General features: G+C 44.6%; 4 protein-coding genes and 1 pseudogene across 7 annotated transcripts in view; 2 read left to right on the top strand and 3 right to left on the bottom strand.

The window, feature by feature from the left end:
• Positions 1 to 4,517, bottom strand: part of LOC105567540 — an 18,269-nt pseudogene extending 13,752 nt beyond the window's left edge.
• Positions 4,518 to 6,570: 2,053 nt separating this feature from the next.
• On the top strand, positions 6,571 to 13,857 carry LOC105567505 (cysteine protease ATG4D). Of its 3 annotated transcripts, XM_012022422.1 has the most exons (8): positions 6,571 to 6,929; positions 7,456 to 7,591; positions 8,815 to 8,988; positions 9,155 to 9,499; positions 10,630 to 10,893; positions 11,092 to 11,333; positions 11,606 to 11,767; positions 12,194 to 13,857. In XM_012022422.1, exons 2-8 carry the CDS (start codon positions 7,561 to 7,563, stop codon positions 12,374 to 12,376), a joined length of 1,401 nt encoding a protein of 466 aa, XP_011877812.1. In that variant the 5' UTR covers positions 6,571 to 6,929; positions 7,456 to 7,560; the 3' UTR covers positions 12,377 to 13,857. The 3 variants fall into 3 exon arrangements, with proteins under 3 accessions (XP_011877812.1, XP_011877811.1, XP_011877813.1); XM_012022421.1 differs by lacking the exon at positions 7,456 to 7,591; XM_012022423.1 differs by lacking the exons at positions 6,571 to 6,929; positions 7,456 to 7,591 and adding an exon at positions 8,200 to 8,629.
• LOC105567506 (GTP:AMP phosphotransferase AK3, mitochondrial) lies at positions 13,727 to 16,802 on the bottom strand. The gene is made up of 4 exons (XM_012022424.1): positions 16,556 to 16,802; positions 15,308 to 15,427; positions 15,023 to 15,195; positions 13,727 to 14,796 (listed from the first exon to the last, which is right to left on the bottom strand). Exons 1-4 carry the CDS (start codon positions 16,752 to 16,754, stop codon positions 14,590 to 14,592), a joined length of 699 nt encoding a protein of 232 aa, XP_011877814.1. The 5' UTR covers positions 16,755 to 16,802; the 3' UTR covers positions 13,727 to 14,589.
• Positions 16,803 to 18,666: 1,864 nt separating this feature from the next.
• LOC105567503 overlaps positions 18,667 to 24,650 on the top strand; it is an 11,471-nt gene continuing 5,487 nt past the window's right edge. The window contains exons 1-2 of the mRNA XM_012022417.1: positions 18,667 to 19,051; positions 19,137 to 19,282. Of these exons, the coding sequence (XP_011877807.1) occupies positions 18,958 to 19,051; positions 19,137 to 19,282 (240 nt within the window). The 5' untranslated portion in view covers positions 18,667 to 18,957. The remainder of the gene's footprint in view (positions 19,052 to 19,136; positions 19,283 to 24,650) is intronic.
• The window catches only part of LOC105567504 (stress response protein NST1), a 9,749-nt gene continuing 6,355 nt past the window's right edge, over positions 21,257 to 24,650 (bottom strand). For both annotated transcript variants that reach the window (XM_012022419.1, XM_012022418.1), the window contains exons 8-10: positions 23,536 to 23,779; positions 22,824 to 22,966; positions 21,257 to 22,325 (exon numbers count right to left, since the gene is read on the bottom strand). In XM_012022419.1, the coding sequence (XP_011877809.1) occupies positions 21,978 to 22,325; positions 22,824 to 22,966; positions 23,536 to 23,779 (735 nt within the window). In that variant the 3' untranslated portion in view covers positions 21,257 to 21,977. The remainder of the gene's footprint in view (positions 22,326 to 22,823; positions 22,967 to 23,535; positions 23,780 to 24,650) is intronic.

Genomic DNA, 24,650 nt, shown 5'->3' with positions numbered 1-24,650 from the left:
GGAACTTGGACACAGTTCTTGGATCGTGGACACAAGGCTCAGGCTAGAAATCGGTTCGAGAAATATGTATAGCCAGTCAACTTGCAGTTGTTATCAGGGTGGGGAAAGTTACTTTATAAAAGTATCTAGTTGCAGTTACAGTCACTCAAAAAGTAACGAGTCGTTACTTTGCAGTTACTTTCTTGCGATGCCAATAAAAATATCGAATCTGCATTTTAACTGTAAAGCATCGGTAAAGGCGTTCATGCGCAAATGCAAGGTGCGATCTGTGGAGGTTTAAAAAATATATAAAGTAACTATTAATGTAACTGAGTTAAGTTATAGTTACAGACAGAGAGAAAGTATCGAAGTTAAGTTAGAGTTTCCCAAAAAAAAAAAGTAACTGTAACTAACTTCGTTGCAAGTAACGAGTTACTTTCCAATCCTGGTTTTTACGGCGAAGCTGAAGTTGATTGGCTGCATATTTTTCGGATCGAGATCTTGGACCGGTCGTGGACACGAGGCTTTAAAGGTTCCGTTGTCTTGCGCGCAAGAAGCATTTTTTTAAAAATCAGAAAATGTATGTCAATCGGGGTCGTCGCAAGTCGTTGCACGCCGCGAAATTTAGAGCGCGGCACTCGCACCGGTAATCAATGAAACGCACCTGTAATCGCACCCGCTCGCCGGTGATATCGCGATGAATCGCGCGCATGCCGTCGCTGCCGCTTCGACGACGACGACGATGACGACGACTTTATTCCGCGAGCGGCCGAGGAGCGCCTTTTCCTTCTGCTTATTTTATTCTTCCCCGGCGCCCCCGTCCTTATCTCCTCGACGTTATTAAGAAAAACGCAAACAAGTGTACGCGTCGCAGATTCGCGAGTCTAATCTAAATTAAAGACGATAAACCGCATCGTTATCGCGAAGATAAACCGCAATTATTGTTATCCGGGCGCACAATGTTTGCAGAAGCCGTGACAAATGATGGCGAGCGCGTAATCGGTGACTCAGGCAAACTTCTCGCGGCTCGACGCTCGTCGTAATTGAGATTCCCCGTAATTAAAATTAACTGTAATTAAATGTCGACAATACCAAGGACGACTTCTCGCGCCGTGAAACGTGTATCGCTATTAAATATTGCTGCTTTGCTTTCAGCAACGTCGTTTTACGCCTCGGGGAAGAGGAAATGGGGGGGGGGGGGCGGAACACAAAGAGTGTCGCGATGCGTTAATACAATATTAGCGACGCCTCTCTCGAAAATTAATCGGGATCGACGAATTCCGATTTCTCGCGAAGCGCCGAGTCTCCGAAAATGACGAGACGCCCGTTAATTAAGCCGTCGACCTACATCGCGGTATCGTTCTTAATCCGTATCCTCGTAATCGATCGATATTATGCACTGATTATTAATCGCCCCCGCGCCCCCTCACCGTGCAATTACCCCGAGGACGCCGTTGTCACTTGTCCCGCGGAAAAATCTGCTTAAAAACCCTCTGATCGGCCCGTCGCCTCCTCGAAACAAAGCTACCCCTCTCCGACGATTTCCCTGGCGAAATTTCCACTCCCGGACGGACCGCGATTCGAGCCACGATTTACTTAGGTTTTACCACCCCGCGGGCAAAGAAAAGAAACGTTTAAAAGTATAGAACGCGTGCACGTATACAGAGGAAAGCCCTCTATTGTGGGATAGGTTTCTAATATGAGATAGCAGGCTTTCACAGGGATGGCAAGTAACTCGTTACTTGTAACGAAGTTACAGTTACAGTTACTTTTTTTCTGGTGACTCTAACTTCGTTACTTTTCTTCGTCTACAACTGTAACTTAACTCAGTTACATTTTTCCAATAACCAGTAATTAATTCAATAGTTACATCAATAGTTACTTTATATATTTTTTGAACCCCCACAAATTGCATTAGGCCTTGCATTTGCGCATAAACGCCTTATCGACGCTTTACAATTCGAATGCAGATTTGATATTTTCATTTTTATTGCATAAAAGTAACTGCAAAGTAACAATTCGTTACTTTTTGAGTAACTGTAACGTGTTACTTTTCAGAATTGGTAACTTGCAACTGTGACTAGTTACATTTTTAGCGAAAAAAAAACTGTAACTGCAACTAGATACTTTTATAAAGTAACTTTCCCAACCCTGGGTTTTCAACATCCAAATTCAATCACAAATGATTTTTTGCAACGATTACACGATCTAACAATCAATTTTCCACTAAGATTTTCCTCCAACGGCAATAAATACATGGTGGAATCAACTGACGATGCCTATTAATTTGACGGAAACCCCGCTATCCCATATTAGGATCCTATCTCGTAATAGGGGACTTTCCCCTACATATATCAAAATGTATGGCACTCGAAACGCTCCCGCCCCTTGATTTACGTGGAACATTTCTCCCACGTGGTCTTTCTCACGCGGCCCGGTTGAGAATCGCGCAAATGGAGTCTGTCAGTAGAAAAAAAATAAATAAGGGAAACGCTCCGTGTACTGTAATGTATTTGCTAACAAGATTATACTTCTCTCGCCTGTTCCTGCTCGGTTTCAGTTTCTTCTTCCGTGCGAACGGAGGGTTTTTTTATCGCGTAAAAAAAAAGAAGAATGAAATCGCGTACGTGAAATACCGCGCAAACGGACAAGTGTATACACACGGAGAGAATTTTCTCTTCAAATTTATCCTGAAAATCATGCAATCGTGGGACGGCGTGGCATCTCGAAGAATTTTGTGAGAGTTTTCTGAAATTTTGCCATACTTTTCACTAGTAATTGTACTTGATGCGCGGAAAGAGAAATGCTATTCAATTAAAGAAACACGAAGCTGCTTGAATTAAACGTCACGGGCTGCCACAAACATACATAAATAATTAACTCAATTGTATTTGCTATGGATTTTAATTTTAAGCGTTTAACTAAAGATCTAGATTATTAAGACAACTACCTGACGTTTCTCACTCGTTAATAGAGGAAAGTCTCCTATTATGCGATAGGATCCTAATATGGGATAGCGAATTTTCTACCAAATTAATAGGCAACGTCTGTTAGTTCCACCGTGAATTTATTGCCCTTGGAGCGAAATCTGTTTAGTGGAGAATAAGTAATTGTTAGATCGTGTAGTCGTTGCGAAAAAAGATTTGTGATTGAATTTAAGTGTTAAAAGCCTGCTGTCTCATATTAGAAACCTCTCATAGTAGAGGACTTTCCTCTACTGACGTTGTTTCAACGAAGTTATTTCAATCGCACCGATCTTGTTGAGAAGACATCATTTTGTTCCGCGTATGATGCAAAACGCACGGTAAAACTTCAGAAAACTCTAATAAAGCCGTTCAAAATGCCAGGTTGTCCCACGTTTGCTTAGATTTTCAGGATAAATTTTAAACGAACCTTCTCCCCGTGCCATGAAGGGATTAGGGATACATAAGGATTGGGGTATGATACGTCAGTCGCACATGTCGCGCAAAATGCGCGGCGTGCAGAGTTTATAAATGGAATTCTATACCGTGACATCTCTCTGACGCGAATTGCGGATCGTTTAAAGTTCGGGTTCAACGGATCCTCGAGTTCGCGGGCGAGATCGTCGAGCGTTTTGTTCCGTGGGCGGCGCGGGGAAGTTGCGCCGCGCGATTTTCCAATCGCGCTTTGTCCCGGAATTATCGATCTCGCGAGTCAATCGCGGGCTCTTCCGAGTGACTCTTTAAACAGCTGGGTACGTGTTCCCGATATCCGTCTTGGAGGGAGTTATAAGTTTATAACGAACAGACGCGCGGGACCGCGGGTTAATGGGACGATCGTCTTATTGATCCTCCGCGGGGAACGTCCCTGCGGCGGCGATGCAACGGGAAGGATATCGCGTGATCGCGCGCGGTTTCTTTGAACCTCTTTCCCTCGCCTAACGATGCCTTCCTTCCGTTTCTTTCTCTCAGCGAGAGGAGAGGAAAAAATATATATATTCGCGTGGGAGGCACGTCGCGCGGTGCTTGGACTCGGCGCGCCGCTCACTCGAAAATTTTCCCTTGAAATGCCAATAATTCGATGTTGTTCATGCGTGCGCGATAAGATAGCGTCGAAATTGTATTCATCATTCACGCTGATAAGGAAAGAATAATAATGAATTTCGATGAGTGAATCTAGGCAGCCGAGGGGACAGATAAAGCGCCGTGAAAATTTATTTCAAACGAAAGTACCAAGGAGGAAAGAGATGAGACGAGGGAGAAGAGAAACAAAGAGAGATAGAGAGAGAAAGAGGGGTTGGAACGAAGTTAAACTATAAAAAAGTGTAAATGCAGTGTTGCCTTCGTGAAGAGGGTTGGGGGAAGTAATTGAAGTAATTAATAACCCATTCCCATAAAAAATTTATATACTCCGGAAACTTCTGGAAACAGGGGAAGGTCAAAGCCCCATTGGGGTTGTTTCCTCCTTTGGGAAGTGACTTTGCGTTGTTGCACCATTGAATGTAGAGATTGATCGATTGATATTTGTTTAGCTTCCTCAGCTATTTCTAATGCATTAAAACACATTTGTTGCAACATATTCTTTTAGCATCAAGAATTATTTGACGCCAGTACACGACTGACAATAATTAAGCTTGTAATCGGCCACAATTGGCAACGTGTTTTTAACACAGAAAATTTACCTTTGCGCTTCCAGGCTAGAGTCTAAAGTGTGTTAATTCCCTGCCATTCATTATATTCGAAATAAAATGTAAGATGTGAATTATATTCCATATAATGTTTCAGATTTACATTTCGAATAACCGTGACCTGTCGCGTGAATTCTTGTACGCTGAATCCACGAGTCCTGTACATTATTTTCCCTCCGCGGTTTAAAATAAAATCGTACACGCAGTGGAACAACTTGCGTGCAAAAAGGATTTTCCTTTTAAAACGTGCGCTGCATTCTCTAATGTACATATTTAATTATCAGATGTAAATCAGTAAGATATACTTGCCGCGCGTTACATAATTATACATAATTATCTGCAGTACATGTATTATATTATATCCTGCGCATGTAATTAGATAACATAATACCACGTTATGTAATTACGAGAGTATTCACGTCGTATGATGCTTTATGCATTAGTTATCAATAATCCCATTATCCCGTGCAGCTAAACGCGTTTGATTCTCATTTTCCCTTGTTACCCCGTTAGTCTTAATACTGTGAGAATCTGCAGTTAATTCATTAGCCATTAAATAGTCCCATTCTTTCGCTATCAATAGTTTCATTATTTAATTCTTGGGCTACAAAGAATGTATCCCGTGCAGCACACAAATGTCGAATCAACATCTCAGAGACGTTCCATTTTGCAACGTTGCAATGTTGCAGCAATGTTACGAAATGTAGATTCAACGTTGAAAAAAAACACGCCTAATGTCCGCTGAATTGTAATGCCTTGCAAAGGTTACGATTCAACACTCGGAAAACACTGAATTATATCGAGTCAACATATATATTGGTCGCGTTCAGCGGAATATTTGTTACAACTGTAGGAAGTGCTGAGATTGAATTATTCCACCAGAATAATAATCCAATCTTGGCTCAGAAAGTTTCTGACCGTTGCAAAAGTATTACGTACATTTCGTAATTATACATTGAGTATCTATTTGAGTGTCAGCGAGTAATAATTTCTTCAAGATTGTTTTAATGTTGCAGCAATGTAAAGAATTAATGTACAACATACATTGACCCAGATTCAACGATAGAAAATATATTTATACTTCGGCATTCAATATTGCAACGTTTCAATGTCCTGAAAGGCTTAATTATATTCTCTCTCTCTCTCGCTTACTTGCTCGCTAACTTTCTCCTTCTTTCACGGTACAATTGTCAACCGTCAAACGCGATTATTATCGTACGCCGCCATAATGGACGCCTTAAATTCCATGACGCAACGTTCAGGAGAGAAGGACAGAGAAACAGAGAGAGAGAGAGAGAGAGAGAGAGAGAGAGAGAGAAAGAGAGAGAAATAAAAGAGAATTCAGATTCCGTTTCGGTGTCGCTCGCGTTCGCGGTCGGTGAGACAAATCAATCGGGTTTCCTACTTCTGCGATTCGCATCGTTGCGGCCGTCCTTCGTCAAGCCAATCTCTCTCCTCGCAAGCCGATTTCACGCGCTCCTGATCGAAAGCGTCGCGCCTCTCCGCTCCTCGCCGCCCGTGAGAACGCGCGCGCGCAAGCAAGCGAGCGAGCACCGCGACAACGACGCCAGGGATTTTCAATCGCGCCGGCGGTCAACGCGCGTGCGCGGCCGCGCGCGCGCGCGAAACACGTTGCGCGCGGGCGCGCTCCGAGAAATATTTTTCGCGGGCGGATCCGCCGATTCCCGACGAAAAACGGATGCGGGCCGGCGAGCGACGCCGCGGATACGCGCGATCTCCTCGCGTCGCGAGAACAGTCTTCCGGAACGGGAGGAAAACGAGACGAGGCCGCCGGTAGGAAATAGAGAGCCAGAAGCGGTGGTCGCCGGGGCGCCCGCGTCGCGCTCGAACTAGGCACGCCGCTGGGCAGCGCGCTCGCCGCGCATGCGCCGAGACGCCCGGCCCGAGAGAGAACTCGCGCGGCGACGCCAACAACCAACGACGCCCGCGCAACGCCGTGGTGCGGAGCGTAACGAGTTACCGAGACGATCCCGATCGCAGCCAGGAACGCCGTCGCTCGCGCCGATCGCCGAGGATGCGCCGCGCCGCCGGCCTCTCCTAACGCTCGACGTCGCCGAGGGAAAGGGACAGAAGGAGCGGCGCGAGCGCGAAGATGTGATCGCCCCGCCGTCGGCCGCCTCTCCGCCTCGTCGACGTGACACGACCGTCAACGAGACCCGCGGCAGGAGTCGCCCGCGTGTAGCGCGTCCCGGCACGTTGCACCCCGTTCGCGGCGTCGCGCACGCGGCAGCGAGCCCGAGGGACATGAACGGCCAGGTGCAGTCGTCGCGGGAGAGGTTAGGTGGGTGTCAACACCTGCTGTTTACGTCCGCTGTCAACGGGGCCGGCCGTGCTGCCCCCCCGATCCCCCCCCCCATGTCGCTCTTCTTACCCTCGACCTTGACTTCTCCTCGCTTTCTCCACGTTTCGCGCCCCCTCGTCTCGCCCGGCTCCGAGGCTCCTGGTTCTCAATGTTTGCGCCGACGGCGACCGATGCGCGTCGCTTTGTCCCCCGGCGGTATCTGATGAATCGAGCACGTCGTACGATGCGCAGATAGTAATATCTATCGTTCGTCGCGATCGCGCGATAAAGCGGACGACGGACGGCAAGTAGGTGGGCTCTCTGGAAGTCGGCGAGCCGAGGATCGCGCGGAGCGAAATTGGGGCGGAAGTCGCGCGGTCGAGGTGCAACGTGAAAGTGCGTCAACGCGGGGACCGCGGTCGAACGGACGCGCGAAACAACGGGGCGCTCACACGGCGACTGGAAGCCTCCAGCTGACGCGTCAGTTTTCCCACTTTTTTACTCCCCCCTTTTTTTTGTACACCAGGAACCGCCGACGTCTTCCCGGGTGAATCGGAAGCATGGGTGGAGCACGGGTGCATTTTCCACGTGTACGCAGGGTGCGCAAGTGCATTGGCATGTGCGCAAATTCATGCGGGAAGGCGCCGGTGATATCCCCCAGTGTACGTATCCGCTTCTCGCCGGTGTCCAGAGGTTTGCTTTCTGTTGCTGCGCTGGTGAACCGGCGCAGTAAGCTAGAATGAGAAAAAAATATACTTGTCCCGCTCTAATTTATTGCACTAGTTCACCAGTGCAGGAACAGAAAACAAACCCGGGGAAACACTCCTCTCTGTTCCCCCGCGCCCCCTCCCTTTTGGCAAAACAAACGCGACAGTCAATGAGAGACACAATTAGCAACAGGCGGCTTAGAATTTTATCTCCCCTCCCCCTCCCCGTTTGAAAATAGTCTCACCATTGTCCCGACGTTAGCTGTTATTATCGCCGTACTTGTTAACCGTGTGTCAATTTGGATAATCGATTGAGCGCACTGCAAACACCGTGCAAACAACCGTGACGCTGTGTGTCGCGTACGTTACGTTTCGCGCGAGATAAGAAGGCGAGGAATGCCGCGGGGGCCCGGCGTGGTGACCTGCTAATTTATTTACCTTGATGATTTATGTGTTGCGACAGCGCCGACAACAGGTGCTAATCGCGCGGCGGCGGCGGCGGCGGCGGAGCCGCTCGTCTTGCAGTCCGCGGCGTCCGGGAACGGCGGGAGGTGCGAGATCCGCGGGAGCGGCGCGGACGATGATCCTCGACAAAGCGACGCGGAGAATAATATTGACGGCATTTAAGTGGCCCGTCTGCATCCCGTGTATGCTCGCCCGTTGACTCGCGCGCAGCGTGTGTTTGTGCATAATGCATTATTCAGCTTACACAATACGCTCGACGATTATCCAAATTGACACGCAGATAACGGAGACGGTGATAATGGCAGCTAATATTTGGGACGGGTAAATTCCTCTCTCTCTCTCTCTCGAGAGAGAGAGAGAGAGAGAGAGAGAGGCGAGAGCGATTCTTACTTTTCCACTTGCGCGAAGGCCGGGGGAGGGCGAATAGAAAAGGAGCACGGCGAGAGTACTTCGCCGTCCATTGTGAGATTTGTCGTTTCCGTCCTTTGTACTTGGCCCGCTGGCAGGACACAGACATGCACAGGAAAGGTGAAACACAGTGATCGAAATGTAATAAAGTAGTAGAATTTCAAAAGTAATTAATCGAAATGATATAATTAAAGTAATGAAGGGGAGAGAGAGGGAGAGCAACGATAAAGTGGAAGAACAGTTGCATGAAATTTTTCAAGATATCCATGAATTTCGAGGTCGTTAAACAGCGAGTATGTTTGCAGGTGGTTTCGGTCCCGTGAATCTTGGACTGTTTTCCGGGATGATCGCCACGGATCGTGTTCCTACCATTCAGTCATTCAACTCGGAGGCCGAGTTAGACGACACTATAGCCGCGACGGAGGTCGACAGCAAGGTTAAGACGAAATTGCTCTCTATGTGGAACAACGTTAAGTATGGTACGCATTTCAGCAGGTTTTAATCGTACATTCCCGGTGCGAATCGTCGTAGGATATTAATTATTGTCGATTATATTGTCCTACCGGTAGCTGTTCGATGAATTTGTTGTGCACAGTATGAAAACTATTACGAGAAATAATTGCCGAGCCTCTTTGTTGACAACAGGCTGGACTGTGAAAATGAAGACGAACTTCTCGAAGGAATCTCCCGTCTGGTTATTGGGTCAGTGTTATCTGAAGAAATCGGAGTATCCCCTGGAGAGAGCATCGGAGGCATTGGAGCCGGTTGGAACGGGGAGTCAGGTCTCCTTGGCGATGGATGCCACGAATTTCGAGAATACCATAGAGGAATTCAAGAGGGATTTCGTGTCGCGCCTTTGGCTGACGTATAGACGGGAATTCCCGATCCTGAACGGCTCCACCTTTACCACGGATTGCGGTTGGGGTTGCATGCTGCGCAGCGGGCAAATGATGCTGGCGCAAGCACTAGTCTGCCATTTCCTCGGACGGGGTGATTGTCTCTCCCTTTCAAATTTATTTTGTTGGCGCTAAGTAGACTCGTTGGCTCTCCATTCTCGAGAGCTTAAGTAAAGCGACTGGTTTTTCTCTTAAAAGATTTGAAAACGTTTTTCCTAGGTAGAAAAAATATATATACATGGTGTTAAAACAACCATTCAATATTTATATGGTAGATGGGACACTGAGTAAATAAAACCTAAATAAACATAGGTCGAAAACGCAATCGTTTCTGAGATATAAACATTTTTGTATGTTAGCACCATATGATTGACTTACTGGCTTCTATGTCGCATGCGATGTGAGAAGAAGATAATCTGTCTAAATTATTTAGGCCGCCCGCTGTAAACATTTGGTAGATGACCTGACCTGACTTAGGTCAAGCCTCTTATTTTAGAGACCTGACCTAAAATTTACGGTGTAAACGCATCAGCCGCTGCTGCTTTGTTGAGCTGTGAAGTAAGGTTAAACTAAATACGACCTAATCAAGTCCTTGTCACTTTTTAGGCCTCCTCGGTGTGAACACTTGGTAACTAGACCTACTTTGGGTCACAGTTTAGGTCTGTCGGTGTAAACTAGGCCATTATCTTGATATTTACAGAAAGTGTTACACGTGTCCTCCTTCCGTTTCCACACACGCTTGGCATCTTCTTACCGAATCGTGAACTCTCTCGAGAATTCCAGGTATCCGTCGAATTATTTGACAAGCACGCTGGATTCGGTCACGTAATTCTTCTAAGTCATTTATCGGCGAAGAATACACTATGCTTTTCAAATATCCCCCTAAAAAAAGTTCAATGTATTAAAGTCAGGGGATCGAGGGAGAACATTGCATGCGACATGTAGAAGCTGTAATGTTTATATCAGAAACGGTTGAGTTTTCGACCTATGTTTATTTAGGTTTTTTTAACACCCTGTATATATTAGATAGGCAATAATTATTATAGGCAGAATTTAAATATTTCAAGATGAATTACTTTATTAAACGTCATTATTGTTCTTAATCCCTGTAAATACAAAATGTGTAAGTTTGTCTTTAATTTTCAAGAGCACGAAGAATTTGTGCCTGTACTTCTTATTGTTACATAGAACCGAATGGAAAGTTTATCTCCTGATTTTACGCAGAGTGGAGATGGCGGCCAGAACAATCGGCTGACGAGAGCAGTCATCGGATGATTATCAAATGGTTTGGCGATCAGCCGACACCGGAATCCCCATTCTCCATACACAGGCTCGTGTCGCTCGGCGCCATGACGGGGAAGCGCGCGGGCGACTGGTACGGTCCATCCTCGGTTGCGCATCTCTTGTGTCAGGCCATGGAACGCGCCAGCGAGGATCCCAACAGTAAGCTCAATCAATTGGCGGTATACGTCGCCCAAGATTGCGCAGGTTAGTATTAACGATGTAAAAGGTTTGCCGAAACTGTGGAGATGCGTGCATTTGATTCTCCAATGTGCATCATATAAAATTTTTTAAAAAGCAAATTAGACCGCAATTTAAAATTAAATACAAATTCTGCTTCTACAGAATGGTATAAAACAAAATTTAAAAAAAATTCATAAATTCATCGAACATTGTTTTTTCTAGTGTACATGCAAGATGTCGAAAATGCCTGCTGCACTCCCGATGGGAGATGGAAGGCGCTGATACTCTTAGTGCCCTTGAGGCTCGGCGCCGACAAGCTAAATCCGATTTACGCGCCCTGTTTGACGTCGCTGTTGACACTGGACACATGCATCGGCGTGATCGGTGGCCGGCCGCGACACTCGCTCTACTTTATCGGCTATCAGGACGACAAACTGATCCACTTGGATCCGCATTACTGTCAGGTAACGTTCAATCTCTTAAAAAGTAAACGTTGCCTTGATATTTGATTGACGCTTATTAATTTGCGTGTTCGAATTCATGTTATGTCAGTCCATATTTTAAATATTTATTTGCTTTACTTTTTTATTTTTTTATCTCCGACTCAGAGGCGCATTTAGCTTTCAGTTTATTTTGTCGTTTTGTGTAGAACTGCCTTTGGTATCTTTCTGCATTTTTAATTGATTGAATATATAGTTAAATAATGCTGATTCATTTCTTTACTTTTATTATTCAGGAGACCGTTGACGTTGAGGGAAATGAAAAATTCCCGTTAACAAGCTTCCACTGCACGTCACCGAGAAAGATGTTGCTCTCGAAGATGGACCCTAGCTGTTGTGTGGGCTTCTACTTTCCCGACAAGGAGTCGCTCACCGACTTTATGGAAACAATTCAACGGGTAAATGTGGACCTTTAATTTTACGTTAAAAATTAATAAAAAAGGAGACAGGCAGTAAGAGCCAACGCTAGACGTTAGGCGCGAAAAGTAATAATAAATGTAATGTTTAACCAATTTAAACGAGTCAAACGTTTCGATTCTCTTCAATGATGACTCGTTTAAAATGGTTAAGCATTAAATCTATCATTACTTTTCGCACCTAGAATATATTTATTCCTTAACTTAATTAGTTGCCACTAATGCATTTGAATTCATATGTAAAATTGAACTGATTAAACAAAAGAGTAACGTTCAGAACACTTATTGCATTCTAGAAATGGATAAATAAAACTCAAGGTATAAATAGAAAAGGAAAGATAAAAATAAAAGATAAGAAAAACTCTGCTTTCCATTGAGCGAAAGTAAGACGTCTCATTTACATTGCAGTTCGTGATACCGAACCAGAAGATAGAATACCCGATGTTCCTGTTCTGCGAGGGAAGCGGCAAGGATCTGCAGCAGGGAATCGAGGTCGTCGAGGATATTCTGCCGGCGGCAAGTCAGTTCGCCGGTCACGAGAGCATGGTGGACGATCTGTACGAGTGCGAGGAGTTCGAGTTGCTGCAGTAAGATAGAAAAGGAAAGAGGAGGACGCGAGGGTATGACGCGCGCGATTCCCTGCTCGTCCGGAATTACTCTCGCGAGAAACGTCTCTGCTCGCCCGAAATCACGAGGCAGTGCTTCTTTTCGTATATCCGCATCTCCAGAGCGCATATGGAGAAAATGTAACAAGCGCGGGTCGGATATATTGTCCTGGAAGAGATGCTCAGCGACGGTGAGCAACGCATTCCCATTGTGTATGAAAGTGGGATTCGAGTTAACTCGATGACCAGTTATTGTTACTTATGAGATAGGAGAATACGAAAGCAAGATTATTCTCGACGTTAGTACAAGGTATTCGACTAAAATCGATTCATTCGTTTTTTTCCGATCATTCAATAGGAATATATGTATATGTATGCGATTATTATGAGAATGCACAAGTTTTTTTTATTTGATTACATATGATCTCTAAATTCGTTGTTAACTTTGTATATTGATAACCAATGGTGAAACTTAATATACAATTTAATATGACTTAATATTGCAACGATTCGTTATCGGCGAATATTTGTTTCGCGTATTACAATGAGACTTTCGTTATTTTTTGAAATGATTTTGCGACGCGCGTTAAATTGTTGAATTGTTGAATTGTCTTGTTGAAATTGTGCTTTGCAAAATTTTCTTTCTATGCAAGCAGCAAAATTCCGCGCGAATAAAAGCGCGGCGATTCTCAAGTCTGATTTATTTAAAAGTAACTATAATAAGGCATTAATTTATTTATTTATTTATAATCGTTGTGTTATTCCTGAGTAACTCTTCTGCCCTGAAAAAGGAATCAAGAGGAATTTGAGGAACGTGAACATGGTATATATACAGAATAAAGCATCTAATAGTGTACATCTAAGTATTTATTAGAACAGATTTGATATCTGTACCTGTATTTATAGTTGTATAAATAAATAAAAAAACTATATAGGAACATCTATATAAAAGAAAAAAGTTGTGACGAAATTCTCGAAATTTTAAAAACTTACAACCTTAAACGAATCATTCCCCGTTATCTTCCTACGAGCTATATTAAGCCCCGTCTTTAACGATATTTTCAAGAGCAGCAGAGCACACTTGCAGTAAAGATAGGATAGAATAGAGAATAGATTAGAGCGAACATCTGTTTATTTCGCGCTTGAGACTTATTCGCTCCAAGAAGCAAGGATGTAACGTGGATACGTACGAATTGCTTGATCGACGACAAATAAACCTAGAGTATTCTCTAAAGCATAATGTAGATTTAAAAATAGAGAAAGAGAGGTTCGCTGAAGAATCATTTAGATGTACACTTTTTTTAGATGCCTCGGACTGTATATGTATGCGTGCGTATATATATGCATATTTATATGCGTATATTGTACTTATACTGTTGAATATGTACACAATATTGAACGTTGTTATATATCTCTCTTACAGCTGTAACGCTATACGCTCGAAATAAATTGAGAAATATGTGACAATCATTCTAGAATGTATCGTCGACCATTCGAACGATAATTCCTGCTTTGTACTATACCTCGAACCTTCGGCCACAAGCAAAGTGGCTTCGTCGCGCAGCTGCCAGTTGCGAAACGAAAGGTAGCTCGCAACGATACAATGTCTCTCGAGTTACTGCGAAATATCGTTGTATTATCTAGGCGTTTTGTATCGGAAACGTCTACGAGTCTATTATTGTCGGCATGACATCGCGTATTTACAACCTAATGACATTCACGCTAGTATGCGTTTGTGCATGTGTGTAAGAGAGAGAGAGAGAGCGCCGCGCGAATACGCGCCATGGTACAGTGTTCTCGCTGTCGCGAAGATAGAAAACAATTGTTGTCGGAGTAGAGCGCGATGCTTCCATCTGTTATTCGCGATGGAGTTTATCGTGTGAGATGAGCGCGAGTCGCAGATCTCAAATAGGTTTAAACTTGGCCGTTTCAATTCTTTGATACAAAAAAACATATTAAAATATTTTAGGCGCGCGCGGAATTTTATTCAATATAATCCTCTATATCTCTAATCTAATTCTCAGGCGGGTGGAATATAAAAATTAGACGCAGATTCGGCATCCGAAGTTCTTTCGTTTAGAGAGATCTCTAACGAAGAATTGGAGCAGTCTAAACGGATATAGACCTATTTGAGGATCAGAATGATCTGCGCGACGCATATTTAAATAGATTCGTCTAAAAAAATTCGATCTCTAAGGCTCAGCAGTATTGTGCCACGCAATTCCTGATCACCGGCCACATTTCGTTGGTAGTGTTGCCTCGAAACTCCCTCAGTACTCCAATCTCGCGGTAAAACTGCACGACTGGCTCGGTCTTCGTTGTATAGTCCTCCAGCCTCTTCTGCACGACTTCCGGCTTGTCGTCCTCCCTCTGGCACAACGGCTCGCCCGTCACATCATCCCTGCCCTGAAAAAAAAAAACGCGACGAAATTAACGCCAAGATGCCCGACTCTCAAATTAAAAGTACAGTATTCTATAATTATATTAGATCAAAATATTGTGCGCAACAGATTCTTTCAGATCGCAATCAACCGGAGAATGTAGCACTGTACGTCCCAGAATGTCCTCGGTTATACCAGTGCTCGTTCATTTTGTCAAATGCAAATAGAAACGCATTCGTTGCGCTGATTACCGGCACTCGTGGATCATTGAAGCCGATGTTGTAGACCCTACCGCTGGGCAAGTGGACCCACCGGCTCTTGACGCGGTCCAGTATGACGGCGGTCGGCACCACGAGATTCAGCACGAGGTTGATCGAGTGCAGCCCCTGCAGTCGCTCCGCCTGCGTCAACGTCCTCGGGAATCCTGCAAAGGAATTCGCTCGCGAATTAGATTACACGGGCGGGCAGAGTTCACGGGCCGCGAGACGACGACGGCCTTGGCCGCGACGAGGCCAGAATCATTTCCTTCCACTCACCGTCCAGCAGCCAATTCCGATCCGCCACCGAGTCGATCTCGTCGCCGATGAGGGATATCATCGTGTCGTCCGGCACGAAGCTGCCGCTGTCCATGTACTTCCTCACCTCCTTGCCCAGAACTGCAAACGAGACTGTTTTAGCTGAGGACCAACGGGCGTAGCCAACGGAGTGGCACGTGTCTCATACATCGTGTAATCGCGAGAGTTTCGTTGTACCGAAAGTGTGTCGTGTTCGCGGGGGATGTTTCTAAAATTAACAGACCGGCGATTTTTCAAGCACGGGAACGAAGATGGAAACAAATTGAACGTTATAAAAGTTCCAAGTATGCATGCTCGTGTGTGGCGCGCGTTAAGCCCGCGTCAGACTAGGGACCGAGATTGAGATTGGATCGAAATCTGACTAATCGGAGTAAAGTCAACTAATATCAAGTTTAATGCATTTTACTCCGGTCGAACTTCAATCTAATCTCAATCCGTAGTCTGACACGGGCTTCATTGAAATTACCGGATTCAATATGATAATAATATATTATATATCGTTATATATTTTTTTTAATATTATGTACATAATATCTGAATCTGTTTAATATGCAAATTAATGTTTTATGCATTGTAATTTATATTCGTATAAATAACAGGGGGGGAAAACGTGGATTGCAGACGAGCAGGGATCACTTGGAAACTATAACAATTCAAGCGCGCTATCACAGCCGGCACCGGAATCCAAGTCCTTTCGATTATGCGATACGGTGCCGAAGATAAGATTAAACACGGGGAATTTATCTTGTCACGGCGATAAACGGCAATTCCGACATGTTTTCGAAATTAGCCGATTGATAACGAAACAACGTCCAAGTTAGATTACATAACGGCGCGCGCGCGCGCGCGAGCGTTAAAAACAAAGTTTCGCGTTAACGAAATCGATCGCTCCGCGAACGGCAATGAGATAAACGCTCACACTGACGGGGAACGGGGTTAACGACAAAATCCTTAGACCAGTTAAACGATTAGTAGAACAACGGACAATGAAAATTGACATCCGATACAGCGATCCGCGTGTTTTCGAAAGGAAGAAACGTTAAGCGAAAATTCAACACACGTCTCGTACACCAATTCGACAACTGAACGGAAGGCGGGGAGGACATTGACGCTCTTAAACATTCAAAAAGGCATTCAGGGGCGGGACGACCACCGCTGACGAAGACGACGACGGCGGCGGCGACGACGACGACGACGACGACGACGTACCAGTGCCGGCGGACACGTGGAAGCGCAGCCTGTCGCCGCTGGAGATGTGCGAGACGCCAAACTGCTGGACGATCCTGGAGGAGACGGTGCCCTTGCCGGAGGCCGGGGCGCCCAGTATGACGGCCCTGAGCGCCGTCGCGGTGGCGGCGGCGGCGGCGGCGGCGGCGGCGGCGCCGCGACACGTGGTGATCGCCACCATCGGTCTACGAGGCTGGCGACTCCCTGCGATCGGCGGCGACGGCGACGACGGCGGGCGTCCGAGTGCCGCGGCGGCCTCGCATCGCCCGCGCCGGACTCTACCCTCGACCCCTACTACTGGCCGCGCCGCGCGGACTTTGGTACGCGGGCTCTAATCGTCGCGGCACTCCGGCGACGACGCGCCGTGACGCGCCGTGACGCAACCGCGACGCGCCGTTTCGTAACGTCGCGGAGCGTGCCGGCGCGCCGCCTCGCCTCGCCTCCGCGCAGGCCCGAGGGTGACGGGGACGCGCCGAGGAATTGAATTGACCCGCGCCGGCTCCCCCGCGCTCGCGAGCAATCGCGAAGCGAGCGATCGACGAGGCGTCGAACCTCGAACCTTGAACTGACGATCGATCGTGACGTGGTCTCGTTCGCTCGCTCGCTCGCCAGATTGAAATTGCAATCAAGAAATAATCGTTTCCTCGTCGCGTCGAGCCCCGAGCGATGTGCATAGTCCGAGCTTACATTTGCTTGATCTTAGGCGGATCTTGAGACTCCGGCGTGTGTAACGAGCGTGTATTTCAAGGTCGTGATTGTCTGCGAATGTGGCCGGAATTAATTCATATAGTTTGTTCTTATATTTGATTTTAGTCTAGCCTTTATATTATTATTTATCGTTTTAAATCAATCGCAATGTAAAGGCGTATTATCATCTTAAGACATTACTTAAGATTATCTTGAAATCATGAACGGACCAATCCAACGAGTCAGAAATTCTATTCCCTGTTCCTGTTGCCTGTTGCCTGTTCCCTGCCCAAGGAGAACAAGTTAATCACAAAAACGTCAATGTGACATTAAAATGATAAATTTTCCATTCATAAAATGATCGACATCAAGATTTACTTTGCAATGACTGATTTATGATATTCGTGATGTGTATAATATAAAATAAATGTCTGTCTATAAAATAATCTATAAATATCTATAAAATAATAGCTATCGTACATCGCAATCGGTGTTGTTCTAATATAAAAAGGTTTCGCAAAGTCATTTTAATAACAATGAATTAAGTATCGCAATCTAACATATGAGAATTGTCGTGAGACGAAGGTGCGCAAGAGACAAACGCGAAATTATTCATCTTCATTTAAAAGCTGTAATAAATGTGAAACAAAGGTCTTAAAATGAAAAAGTTAGTGCCAATATATTATGTTTAGCTCATATTACTTCAATTTAGTTTTAATGTATAATATTGAATTAACTTTGCTTAGTAAAACAAGAAGTTTTCACAACATTTTGATGTTTTAATGATGTCACAAATAGATGCTCTCGGTGGGCTATTTTAACGTCACCATGATGCATAAAAAATGATCAAAAACCAATGTCATCTTGATGTTTTCATGACTAATGTGTTCTATTTGGGTGGCATTAGTTGCTTTCCTTTTACATGAAAACTCAGATAAATCTCACTTGTCATAACTCAGTTGAATGCGTGTTCCTTTTGATTCTTGAGAAGTGAGATTCGACCAGATTGAACTGAGTTTTTGCACACGATCGAGACCGTGTGCTTTAGTGAGTTTAATCACATTAATGACGTCGTATCTGAGTATAAAATACTCACATAACTGAGTGACTCAGTACCACTTGAGTGTAAAAGGAAAGCAGCTATTGTGTTTGGGCCTTTCATCCACCTACTCCTACTGCCATTGTAGACCGCGCGTAACATACAGCCATAGACATATAAAAGATAGATTGCTTATGAGGCAGTGGAACCCTAGGCGGGGGCATCCTCCTGAGGGAAAAGGACAACATGAATTTATTTGGGTATCTGTCTTCCTCTAGTGGACGTGATCTGAAGGCGATCACGTGATCACGCCCACGTGATCACGTACACTAGAAGAAGATAGATACCCAAATAAATTGATGTTGTCCTTTTCCCTCAGGAGGACATCCCCCACTACCTCATAAGCAGTCTATCTTTTATATGTCTATGCATACAACTGACACGGGACTGGAGAAACAACCAATCAAAGCGAAGAATTCGATTCGGCCAATCGTGTTGACCCGCGAGCACGCGACAGCAATCTCGTCTGCGTTGGCGGCACTGCTGGCGGCAAGTCAATCGCGACTCGTAAAAACCGCGGCCGTTTCCCTTCGTGTTATCGGCGTTATCGGACGAATCGCGGATCCACAATCGGCGTCGATTAACTCGATCGGCCGTCATGTCGAAAGATTCGTACGAGGAGACGACCGCGCGGGTGAACGAGGCGCAGATGGAACTGAAGATCAGGCTCGAGCAGGTGTCGAGGCTGCGGAGTGAGTGCGCGCGAGGAGATGGTGCCGAGCCGCGAGGATTCAATTTTGAACGTTTGACTAAACGACCGTCGGGCTTTTGTTGCAGACGATTGCGCGAGGCTGCAGTTGGAGTTGCTGAGGCTCTACAGACCGCGTTGCCTGGAGATACTGGAGCTATTGCAGGACGTCTCCGAGCCAGTGGAGCTCTCTGACCGCATTCGCGACGCTGCCGAGTCGCGCGACAACGACGAGGTGTGCAAAATTTTATGACAAGAGGTCTGTTCCTTATAGCTGAACTGGCTGCGCTAGTTCAGAGTTTATCTTTCTCCTTCTGATGTAGAGGGGAAAAGAGGAACTTTGAACTGGTGCAGCCAGTTTGGCTGTAAAGGCCTGTGTCCACGATGCTAGGTCCAAGTTCTGGTTCCGAGAAAGCTGTTCCATAAAAGCTGCGAGTTGATTGGCTACGCATTTTACGGAACTAGAACTTGGACCAAGTTCTAGCATCGCGGACGCAGGTCTTAAGGAACAAATCCACCCTTGGGAAAATGTACCCTAGAAAAACTTAAAATGTTACTTTAGAAAAGTAAATTTGCACACCTTAGACTTTTATTTAAGGTAAACTTAAAACTTACTTTAAGGATTCAATAGGAAACTGTAAGTATTGTGAAAAATATGTAATATAATGTCTAATACCGCGCGCGATCTTCTCTACGAGAAAGTGCTATGCCGCGCGGCCCTCTAGCGGGAGCTTCGACAGGCTTGGCTACCTAAAAATTACTGCAAGTGTTTAAAATTACTCTAAAATTTCTTACGTAAACTTATAGCTTCTTCAAGTAAACTCTCAGATCCGAAAGATTACTTTTAAAAACGTTAATTTCATTTAAAGTAAATTTTCCCCGAGGACAAGGTGCGCCGAGAGACGGGAACGCCGAGCCGCAAGACAGCGCCGGTTTATGTTGAAATATATTTATTACATTTCGAATATACGACACATCGACCAGACACGTCGACACGCGTGTCCGTACAACGCCGTATAACGTAAACATTTGATATATAATAGACAGTAATAATAGATATAGATTTGCGAAGATAGACTCTTTGGAAGCTGCGTCGAGTATCCTTCCTTGCCTCTCTCATTCTGCCTGTTTCCATTTCCCTTTTCTCTTCCCCTTCCCCGCGTCCCTCCCGGCGGGAGACGCATCGTACTGCGGCGATTCCGCGCGTGTAAACTACTGCGTGCGAGAAACTTAAGCGCGAATAATCTGTTGGCGCGAGCGCGAAGAATTAATGCGCTAGGGGGAGACACTTGCGCTCGCGACAATACTTTCTCCTCTTCTTTTTTTTTAAGGATACTTAACACAACAGTTTACACATATATTTTTTTTCTTGCGTCGTTGGATCTCCCTCTCGAGCTTCATTTGCGAGGCGCTCGTCCGAACTGCCGTCCGGTGAAATTTTGCAACCCCTCCCGGTGTGGCGAACACTCGCATAGTCATTCGCTCTTCGTTCGCGAGTCGTCGCGCGCGCGAATAAATCTGTCGGGGATATCGTTATTTATTGTCTCTGTAACTCGCTACATCGTTGCTCAGTTCGGTGTGGAAGGAAAGGAGAGGGCGTTGCTTCGCGCGAAGCCGTCCAGACGAGAATAGCACGCGGAGAGAATTGCCTCCGGAAATTTATCCTGAAAATCATGGCGTTTCGAAGAACCGTATGAAAGTTCCTTTTGAATTTTGCTATACGTTCCACTAGTCAAATGTATGGTAAAATTTCCGAAAACTCTCGATAAAATTCTTCGAAACGCCGCGCCGTCCTACACGGACGGAATTTTCTTTTAAAATTTCTCCCGAAAATTATGTGATCGTGGGATAACGTGGCTTTTTCGAAGAACTTTACGGGAGCTTTTTGAAATTTTACCACACGATTTACTAGTAAAATGTACACTAAGTATAAGTTACTAGTGAAACGTATGGTAAAAAAACTTCAAAGAATTCTCGTAAAAGTTCTATGCAATGCCACGATTATATAATTTTCAAGATAAATTTTCAAGGAAAATCCTCTCCTCGGGATAAATTTTAAGATTCTCTCCGTGCGCACCTCGCAAATAGATAGAACATCCTTACTCTCCGAATTAAAGATACCATATACTCTCCTCTTGGATCCAGGGTTATCAAGCTCCTTTTAACGGACGAAGCGCGTCATTCCGCTAATTAGACGCCGTCTTTGTAATTTTTAAATTCAGGATTTTGACATCTCTCGCGGCGACGAGAAACTTGGACGCGAAGGAGCGTAGTGTGCGAGAGGCGCTGTTTCGAGTCGAGTACCACCGATACTCTCGAGGTCTGATCTCGAATCGAAAGGAAAAACGGACAGCCGGGAACTCCCCCGACTTTCGCAAACTTATTCCTTTTTAAAATCTTTTTCCCGGTATTTCAAAAAAATAATTAACGCACTTTCGTACCGATCCATTGTATTTCGATTCGGGAACGACTTTTCGTGTGCCAGCTCTTCGTCAATCCTCAACTGTTACCCCACGTAGGGATTTCTCTGATTAGAGCCACTCATAATTCTTTTCTCTTTTTTTAAAGAACTTTTTCTTTGAAATCCGACAGGCAGAAACCCAGTGCGGTGCCCAGCGAGGATTAACCCTGATTCACGCCCCATTACGACGGAAGATTCTTTAATACAGCAGACCGCCGATTATCCGGACGAAGCCTCTAGACAAAGGAAACGTAGGCCCCGGGGGTTGGTTGAACGAAAGTAACGGATACGACAGCGGCAACGCAATCTCGGCACGGTTGAAATGAAAAATCTCCGTTCGCGTTCGGTCGGGTGTCGAGTGCGTCAGGGGGACTCGGTGCTCAAGGCGACGTCCGGCGTCCGGATAAATCGGCGGCCCGCCGTATCGGCGCGGCCGCGAACCGGAGCTTCCTCCCGCGCGCCCGATCCTTTATCGCTCGGACATGGTTTGCTGCAGCGCGTCGAGGGCGCCCTCGTGGTGGAGGCGACGTCCGCCGGTGCCCTCGTACGCCGGCGACGTGCGGAAGTAGCGGTGCTCGTATCGCGCGTGGTACCGCCGTAGACACGAGTTTCGCGCGCGGCACTGCGCGCTCGCCACCCCGGGCGGCTGCAGCTGCGAGAGCAGCAGCGCGGCGTTCGCGCACGACTGCCTCTCGTCCTCACGCGCCGCCCCCGTCGTCCGCGACTCCCCGTCCCTGGGGTGGAACGCGTCGCACGTCTTGCCGGCCTCCAGGGCGTAGTTGGCGAGGCAGGGTAGCAGTCCCTCCTCGTCCTGCGCCTGGTGCAAAACAGTTTATCACTTGCTGAAGAGTAATGGGAATTCAAGCTTAAAAATCGTAAACGCCTCTTTAAGTCCTGAGACTATCAGAGCGCCATTGACTGCACCTCGTACAAAACGATTTATCGTAGCCTTCCCAAAGAATAACGTGGGAATTGAGAATTTAAATTAAAAAAATCTTAAACCTCTCTTTAAATCCCGAGACTAGTAGAGCGTTGAGTGCATTTAACGTACAGGTATTTGATACTTGGCGTTGATAACTGAGCATTAATCAAACAAGAGATGTTGATATATTGATATTTGACGTTTCATGTGGAAGCTTAAACTGAAGTTGCATTTTTCTTTACTGTTGAATAATATTCAAAGATTTTTGGAGTTATAAGTGTACAGCACATTATTGTATCTTCTCATATGCGACATTAAATAGATTTATATCTGTAATCTCTGAATTATCCGAGAATCTCTAGAACGTAAAGGCAGGGGTTTGTGTGGACTTACGCAAGCTTTGCAGATCTGCAATTTCACACAGGGCACGTAGAGCATCCGAGACGTGTCGCCGGCCAAGTTATCCACGGTTCGGCATCGCCACTCGATGGCTTCTAATTCCGGACAGTTTATAGGCATCCTAGGCTCCTCGTCGGCTGCATAACCCAAACAATTGTGTTATATAATTTGTATTAGCTATTCTTTTTAAACTTGATTTTTATTGGATTGCTGCGGATTATTTTTGACTTATCAAACAATCTCTTAACTGCGCATTTTTTTAGTTAAAAAATGAGAGGTCAAGAATTTTTTTAACTGTAAACAGTTAAAATTAAAATAATTCTCCGAAAATAAACGTTAGTTTTGCAAATAGTGAAATGTCACTTTTTTACCTAATTTCGATAGCAGATTTCGATGTGTTTATAAAATTGTAAAATTTCGAAATTCTAGTTTTCAAATAAAGGATTGTAAGAGTTAAAAATTATGTAGACAAAACTGTGCAGTCAAATTAATTACAGAAATAATAAGTATGAATTGTCAAAATGTTAAATGTCGAAAGAATTTTTCTTTGGAAAAGTTTACTGTTAGATTTAGAAAACTGATAACTGATCAAATACGCGCTTTTGATAAGAAAAAAATGCAATAAATGCTGACTCGTTAATTTTGAAATATTTTACACGTGCGTAATCTTTTCTAGAATTTCTGCAACTTCAAACATAACACTCACATTCGCTTTCTTCTATATTGTTATTAATACTGCTCCGTTTCTCGTTGGTTTTACTGCCGATGCCGCTGTTAGTGCTTGGGTTACTGTTTTCGCGAAAATTAGACGTGAAATTATTCTGCGCCTCCTTTTGCGTTCTCTGTGCCTCTTTCTCAGCTGCCACGGTATTGCGAAGCTCGCTCAGCGCTTTTCGCATCTTCTGCAACGAATACGCCGCTGCCATTCGCGACATTAACTTATCCTTCACCTGTCAAACATTTTTATAGATTTTAATTTCTTAATAATTCTTATTATTTTCATATTAACCTTACTAATTCTATTTGTTCTAGATATTCTTCACCTGAGTTTCGCATATTCTAATCAATTTTTCTAATGTTCAAAATTCTCATTTTTCAAACTAATAAATTTAGAAATATTTTTCTACGTTGAGATAATAATCTATAATCATGTTATACTTTTTAGAAATAAAGATTAATCTATTATCTTAATCACCAAGTAGTTAAAAAAATTAAATTTGTTGAAAATTTTATTGAAATAAAGTTAAAGACTAAACTTCACAGTATTAAAGAAATTTATTTACAATATTAAATTGACTCATAAGGCCTAAAGTTTTCATTTTCTGGTTAACTGTTAGCTAGAAGCTAGTCGATTCTCTGTCTCTTCTTAGATAATAATATAAAACAAATTGGAAATTTGCACATTGCTTCCTCAACATCTGGACTTTGTTTTGTATTTTAAAGGTGCAAATTTTAAATTTGCAAAACGCAGCATCAGCATTTTGCAAGTTGTTTTTTATTTATAAGGTGCAAATTGGAAATTTGCAAAATGCAACATTAACATTTTGGTAAGTTGTCTATTCAAATTTGGCTTCCTCATAGAGGAAGCTTTGTGAGTTAATGTGCAAATTAAAAATTTGGACATTGCTCATTCTAACTTGTAAAAATGCAAATTGGAAATTTGGACATTACTTCGTCATCATGAAGGCAAGTGATTATTAAAAATTTGGGCAACCTCATAGAAGAGGCTTTATGAGTTAAGGTGCATTTTGAAAATTGCTTACTCCAGAATTTTTATTTGCACACAAAGCTCTTTCTATGAGATGGCTTTCTCATAGAGAA

The sequence above is a fragment of the Vollenhovia emeryi genome, unplaced genomic scaffold, assembly GCF_000949405.1.
Source record: "Vollenhovia emeryi isolate VEMERY1.0 unplaced genomic scaffold, V.emery_V1.0 DF939137.1, whole genome shotgun sequence".
Taxonomy (NCBI): domain Eukaryota; kingdom Metazoa; phylum Arthropoda; class Insecta; order Hymenoptera; family Formicidae; genus Vollenhovia; species Vollenhovia emeryi.
The sequence above is the reverse complement of the archived record's forward strand: the minus strand, read 5'-3'. Positions and strand labels throughout refer to the sequence as shown.

Excerpts from the sequence above, each read along its gene's own strand:
- LOC105567506 (XM_012022424.1), bottom strand. The coding sequence starts at position 16,754 with ATGGTGGCGATCACCACGTGTCGCGGCGCCGCCGCCGCCGCCGCCGCC. Across the intron at positions 15,428-16,555 it reads CCACGTGTCCGCCGGCACTG|TTCTGGGCAAGGAGGTGAGG; the intron begins GTACGTCGTCGT and ends TCTCGTTTGCAG. Across the intron at positions 14,797-15,022 it reads TCAATGATCCACGAGTGCCG|GGCAGGGATGATGTGACGGG; the intron begins GTAATCAGCGCA and ends TTTTTTTTTCAG.
- LOC105567505 (XM_012022421.1), top strand. The coding sequence starts at position 6,893 with ATGAACGGCCAGGTGCAGTCGTCGCGGGAGAGGTTAG. Across the intron at positions 10,894-11,091 it reads CGTCGCCCAAGATTGCGCAG|TGTACATGCAAGATGTCGAA; the intron begins GTTAGTATTAAC and ends TGTTTTTTCTAG. Across the intron at positions 11,768-12,193 it reads TTATGGAAACAATTCAACGG|TTCGTGATACCGAACCAGAA; the intron begins GTAAATGTGGAC and ends TTTACATTGCAG.